The following is a 7079-nucleotide window of genomic DNA, read 5'->3' as shown; positions in this document are numbered from 1 at the left end:
TCGATCCCAACTTGGATTTTTCACTTAAGAATAAGGTGACAGCCTTGGACTATGCAAAATAGTCAATTCCATTGAGAGAAACTAAAGTGATTTTGAAGGTAGGATTTTGCTCTTGAACAACCACTTTGGACATAGCTTGGGTGTTGTGCTCAACATCTTCCACATTTTCTTTGACAACCATGAGAAAAAAAGGATCAAACCTGCATATGCAGCAGAGAGAAGGAAAGATGCAAGACTAGTGGCTGGGAATGATACACAGATGGACAAAGCAAGTGACTAGGAAAAGTTGTTGACACAAGCACAAGGTGTTCTAAACAAGCCACAAAGGAAGAGAGTGGGTGGTGGCGAGAAAGATCGGCAAGCTTAAGCAAGATGCTCTCGCTCTGATACCATCTTAAAGTGGTAACGATCAACGAGACACATACCGCACATGCATGAAACACAAAAGAGAAGAACATGTTACGTGGTTCCGCTTAAAGCCTACATCCATGGTAAATGGTAGGATTCCTTATTAGACTCACACTTTGAGCAAAGGATGGGTTACAACCATATATATATATATATATATATATATATATATATATATATAAAAGGAAAGGCACTCATCGGTATTAACGAGATAAGGGACCAATCCCTGAGGAATCCCATCGACGTAATATGTGACCCTTAGGAATCGTGAGCAGCTTTAGCAAGAGACAGTAGCTGAGGAACAAAAACCAAACAGGACCTAGGTCTGCATCAGTGAGCAAGACTTGAACCAATTCATGTCTCACACAATTCAGGATATGAAAACCAAGGGAACATGTATCTTTTGGCCCAGTATGTTCAGGTTCAGACTCAGATCTGAATCCAATTGAAGTAAATGCTATTTGGATTTGGGCACCGAATCCTACATCCGTGTCTCCTGAGATGAGTGGGTACTATCTTTTTCTCTACAACAAGCACTTTAATTTTTTGGGCTTTGAGAATCGATTCATTTGATTCTATTAATTTGTTATTGCGTCTGTTGCTAAAGAAAAACAGTTCCACGATGTCTAAGGACTCTAAACAAACTCAGCCGTCTGTATGAAGTCATGGTTGAGGTGGCTTTTAAACCAAAGTGCTTATACAGAATAATTAAATCAGTGATCAGTCGCTTTCAGTTTTGCTTTTTTGTCTAGTATTTTAAAGAACAGAATTCGACTGCCACGTAAAAGGGAGCCAATTAGAAAATTCTCTAAAATGGTGGGACTCACATCCTTTTCATGTGGTCTACATTTTGCAGACGCAGAAGCAAAAGGACGAAAGAGTTGCAAATTTAAAATTTTTTTCTATTGCTCAAGCTGGGAAAAAGTGCCAACGACAAAATTGCAATCACACCTTGATAGTGAATTTGGGGTAGCCAGCCAGCCACTCTCTGGGCTTGGACTTTGGACCACTTTAGACCATCGACCCTGATAGAGAACGATCCATCAACCTACCGATGAATAAAAAAAAACAAGCATGAAAAATGCAAAAAAACAAAACAATTACACATGAAAACAAGAATTTTACGTGGCTAAGCAAAAACTGCTTACGTTCACGATAACACTGAGCCTTCTTTTATTGATTGAGATATACAAAATAGAGGAGGATGCCTCTTTAAATAAGAATATACAAGTTTTATAAAGAGTTTACCAGTGAATACAAAAAGGAGTTTGAGAAAATTTAAGATTTATATTATGGTAAAAAAAAAAACGCTCCACACTCCAACAAACCCTGGTGAAAACTCCATCATTTATGAGCCCATTTGTCTCTTTCAATCGCTCTACGATTAGAGTCAAGAGTGATGGCCATATCAATCTCACCATTTTTAGGCTTGATGATGACTAAAGATGACAACACGCCTACCCTTTGCAACTCATATGTGCATATATCTAACTTCATGATGGGCTCCATTTGAACGTCTAATAATCAGAGATAGAAAGACTATGCGGGAGGACGAGAAGAATATGGCTCCACAACATCCGGAATGCAGCCTACAAGCAATTGCTGTTGAAGTTCCCAGCAACCAAACTCCACAACCTTCCTCCACGAAAGGTGGATGGAGCACTTTCCCCTTCCTCATTGGTAAGCCTCTTCCTGGCTCCATCTCTTACCCTTAACGATTTAAGAGTCATGAGTAAGGCTTTGTTTGAGAACTCGTGTTAGAGGAAATTACAAGGAGTCTGAAAAAAGTATCACTACTGAAATTCATTTCAAGAAAAATGGATTTGAGAGGAATTGTGGACTCCTTTTGTTTGGAAGCATAAACAACTCTTTCAAGGATTCAGGCTTTTAACTAGTCCTGATTTCTCACCGGGGACTCACGGAAATCCTTGTGAATTCAATAAAATGCTGTGAATTGAATTTTTAATAGACTCACTTGAATCCTTGTGAACCCAGTAATTGCAAATACCTCCTCTTTCTAAGGGGAGTTCAAATGTGTATTTTGGAGGAGTTGGAGTTGCTGATTCCTAGTCAAAAATCTCGCCTCCCCCTCCAACTCCTTCTCTCAAACATCAGCCAAATCCTTATCTTCAGTGTCACGTACCAGTTACATCCCAACTCCTCTGGTGCCATGCTCCTAAACAGAGCCTAAAGTTAGTCTCATGTAGTCAATAACCGAGTAACCTTATGTCTCATGTATGTTTAATTATACCCGCAGTACTCAGGCTTTTCTTTCTTGATCTTGAGAATATACAACAATATCATATTCCTTTTAGTGAGGAATAACTTGTACAGAGTGGTTGATGGAAAATTATATGATAACTGCAATAACAAAGTTGCATTTCCCTATCCAACAGGTCTAAAGTTCGAACCTCACAAGGGTTATTTATCAGCCAAACCTATTTCCTGAAGGAAGAAAAAACCTTTAAATTTCCTTCTAGGTTCAAGCTTGGTCTAGGAAGAAAAAGCCTTTAAATTGCCTTCAATTTTTTGATGGTCAGTAAGTTCTCGAGCTTGAGAGAGCTTAAAACATACACAAAACATGGGGAGCTATGCATTTGCTTGCAGCTGGTATGTTGCGCACATCGCATCTTTGCTTTTGAAGAGTAGGCATACAACATTTTCATGGGGCACCAAATCTGCATGACTGACACACACGTACCACTTGTATATGAACACTGTATCCTTGTGTGCAGGGAGTGCATGTGCTGCAACTATTGCCATCTTTGGAGTGACCACCGACTTGTTGGTTTACCTAAGCCAACGGTACAACATCAAGAACATTGAGGCAGCAAAAATGACAACCATAATAGCTTCTCTCATCAACCTAACGCCTGTTGCTGGTGCCATATTGTGCGACTCCTACCTTGGCTGCTTCCTCACCATCTCCATTTCTACCTTTCTAGCTTTCTTGGTATGTACGTTTGTGTGGACCTTTTCTCATCCCGTTTGGAGGACATGAAACGGGGATGGAGGCGGGGACGGAGGTTAAAATCAAAACCCATGCGGGGATGGACTTACGCTTTTTCCCGCCTCGCCCCATCCTCAATCCTTCTTTAGGGATGGCAATGGACCAAAGGAAAACGGGGTCTTGCCTCACCTCACCCAAATGATTTTGTTTTTTTTTTTTTTTTTTTTGGAAAAACCAAAAATAGAGAATCATTTTTTTTTCTAGATTGGAATCTGGGGTTAGGTAGATCCTGACCAGCTACATTCATTCAATCAGAGTCATAGACAATCAGGAGGTTTATCTTTCCATACCCGATCATCTTTAGTGATTTTCAAGTGAGCCAGATATGTAGGGCGGAGCAGCGTGCTATCTGAGCCCAACGGATCCATTTGGATCTAGCTCCAGTTTAGGTTTTTTATTTAAATTCTATTTATATTTAAAGATTTTTAAATGTCTCGGATCCCAAATAAATTTAAGGTTTTTTGTATTTCCCTATAAATACTCATTATAGGATTTTTTCAAGAGAATTGATTGGATTGAGAATTTTTATTTTCTTTGATTTTATGCATTAGTTAATTTTTAAATTTCTATTATTCTTATTTTTTATAGCATAGATTTGTAGGAGTAGCGCAACTTAATTAGTTGTTCATTATAGGCTAGCTGGCCCATTGGTTGCTTGCCTCCCACCAATGGGAAGATATATCCTCCTACCACCAGTGGTGGAGGGCTCCCTCTTAGGGAGGCTGCCCACCCGTGGGTTGCCCCACAGGGTGAGCTCGCCCATGATGGGCAACCAGGCAACCTGGTTTTTCAAACAGGTTTATAACCCATGTAGCCGGTTTGCCGGGGGAAACCAAGCCTCAAACTTAGTTTCTATGGGATTGGGATCGATTCCTACCAAAAAACCACCAGTTATGAGTGTTGTAAGCCAGACTCCAGTCGAGTCTAGTTTGTGGGGACATCTAGATCCAACAGGTTGGGTCCTACATCCTGATTTTGGCTCACTTGTGATTCAAAACCATTCAAAGTTAACCCATTTGAAGTCAAATGTCGATTAAACATGCTTATACCCATTTGCACTTGTCCACTACCTAAATAGTCCGCAAAGTACCCATTTGACCCGGTGAAACCAATTTGGATCCAATCTGTCTTAATTGGATCCAAAAGCATTTGTAGTTGAACATTTCTACTTTGAATCGTATATTACAAGCAGATCCATTTGAAGTTGTTTTCCACCAGCCAGCCACCAGGGAGCAACAATATCCAGATAGGATCATCAACCAAATGAATCCTTCCAGTGTCTGCTTCGCTGTATCAGTACTCAATAGATCCACACTCGTTGGAGTTCGTAAAAGTCGAGCAAAATTAAAATAAGCATAAACAAGAATTAGACTTGAAAGCAAGTATCTTCTCCAACTTACGGACAATGATGCAAGGGCAGTGTAGTGTGCAGTCTGAGCCCAAGAGATCCTTTTGGATTCGAAATAGATCTATTTAGGGTTTTTATTTGAGTTCTACTTATATTTGGATATTTTTAATGTAATGGATTCATCTCGGATCGTAAATAGATTTAGGATTTCTTGGGTTTCTCTATAAATACTTATTATGGGAATTTCTCAAGGGGATTGATTGATTTGAGTTGTTATTTTCTTTGTTTTTATGCATTAGATAATTTATCAATTTTCATTATTCTTGTTTTTGTTAGCGTATAGTTGTTCCTTCGTGAACAGAGCTTCTGATTTACGTCAGTCAGATTCCCACCAACAAAGTTATTATCCTTAGGGACCATTAGTCACCCAATTAAATTGGTTCCTTTAGTTCCTCTAGTGATCAAACGACAAGCAGTTTCCTCAAGAACAACTTGTCGTACTGCTTTTCTTTGAAATTTGGTTAATAAAAATTTCTTATACTTTGATGTGCAGGGGACCTTTGCTTTAACTCTTACGGCATTAGTGCCATCTCTTGCTCCATCATCTTGCGAGCAGGTACCAGGCTCATGTGAGCCTCCATCAACGGCTCAGTTTGTTGCCCTCTGCTTAATTTTTGCACTGATAGCCGCAGGTGCAGCAGGAACGTTCTACACTTTCGTTGCCCTCGGCGCAAACCAGTTCAACGAGCCCAAAGACCAGGAAGTTTTTGTGAATTGGTACTTCTTCTCAACGACTCTCGCAACGCTCATTGCATACACGGTTGTTGTCTATATAATGGACAATGTAGGTTGGGGTTGGGGTTATGGACTGTGTACGGTGCTATATGCTGTTGGCCTAGTTATGTTCCTTGTAGGCAAATGGCGCTACATAGACATTCGACCGCAAGGGAGCCCATTTGTTAGCTTGGCCCGGGTACTCGTCAGTGCAACTCGGAAGATTAAGACTTCAGTGTCGATGAAAGAGGAGGACTACTATTACGGTGATGATGCAGTGACAATACCAAAGCTTCCGGCATCGCCTTCTAGCTTTAGGTAAGGTGTTCCACTCTCTCCGATGCAGGCAAAAAGGTAGACATGATCCATGTTTTGTTCATGTCTAGCTAGCATACATTTAAGCAGCACAGGATACGAACCTAAATGATACTGTTTCAAGGTCTCTAAAATCTGCAACCTTTCTGCAGTTTCTTCAACAAAGCAGCCCTGATAACGGAAGGTGACATTCATTGGGATGGGAAGTTGGCAAAGCCTTGGAGGCTCTGCACCACGCAACAAGTAGATGACCTCAAAACAGTACTGAAATTGCTGCCACTTTGGTCTACTGGCGTCTATCTTATTGTTTCCGTTGGCATCCAAGCAAACCTCTCCATTCTCCAAGCGCTCACCATGGACCGTAGTTTGGGCCCTCACTTTAAGATCCCAGCTGCTTCCTTCCAAGTCTTTGCATTCCTTAGCATGGTTGCCTTCCTACCAATTATTGAACAATTCTTTTGCCCACTTCTCCAAACCATGGGAAACGAGTCACCTACACTTCTTCACCGAATAGGTGTTGGACATATACTGAACATTGCTGGCATGGGGACCATGGCTCTTATTGAATCAAGAAGGTTGCATGAGGTGAACAGACAAGGCCAGGTTGTTGGTGGACCCAGTACCACTCTGCCCATCTCTGCCCTTTTGCTGGTGGCACCACTTGCACTCATCGGAGCCGGATCGGCTTTCCACTTGCCCGGCCAGGTGAGCCTGTACTACCATGAATTCCCGGCATCGCTTAAGACCACGGGCACGTCCATGATGTCGATGACCATGGGAATAGGATTCTGTTTAGGCTCACCCGTTATGGACATGATAAGAAGGGCTACCGGATGGCTACCAGATGATATCAACCAGGGCCGTTTGGACAATGTGTACTGGACGTTGGCCGTGTTAGGAGGGCTCAATTTCTGTTACTATCTCTTGTGTTCTAAGTTGTACAAACTAAGAACATGAAACAGTGGGAGGACCTTTGCATGTTATTCAGCGAGTGCTATTCTCTTTACTCCAAAATGGTTATATATATATATATATATATATATATATATATATATATATATATATATATATATATATATATATATATGCCAAGGGTGCGTTTGGATCACACCCAAGACCTGCTTAAAAACCAGGTTTTGAGTGTCAACATGGTTTACGACCTAAGACCAAATCTCATGGCCTGTTTGGGTGCCAAAAAAACCTAGTTTTTTGTCAAACCCGGAT

General features: G+C 41.0%; 1 protein-coding gene across 1 annotated transcript; it reads left to right on the top strand.

The window, feature by feature from the left end:
- The first annotated feature begins 1904 nt into the window (after nucleotides 1-1904).
- LOC149814578 (protein NRT1/ PTR FAMILY 2.7-like) lies at nucleotides 1905-6838 on the top strand. Its single transcript, XM_089988554.1, has 4 exons — nucleotides 1905-2088; nucleotides 3144-3361; nucleotides 5320-5858; nucleotides 6008-6838. The coding sequence occupies exons 1-4, from the start codon at nucleotides 1950-1952 to the stop codon at nucleotides 6810-6812; spliced, it is 1701 nt and encodes a 566-aa protein (XP_089844680.1). The 5' UTR covers nucleotides 1905-1949; the 3' UTR covers nucleotides 6813-6838.
- The last annotated feature ends 241 nt before the right edge of the window (nucleotides 6839-7079 follow it).

The sequence above is a fragment of the Nuphar pumila genome, chromosome 15, assembly GCF_984573655.1.
Source record: "Nuphar pumila chromosome 15, dmNupPumi1.hap1.1, whole genome shotgun sequence".
NCBI classification, from domain to species: domain Eukaryota; kingdom Viridiplantae; phylum Streptophyta; class Magnoliopsida; order Nymphaeales; family Nymphaeaceae; genus Nuphar; species Nuphar pumila.
Note: the sequence above shows the minus strand (reverse complement) of the source record. Positions and strands in the feature narration are given on the sequence as shown.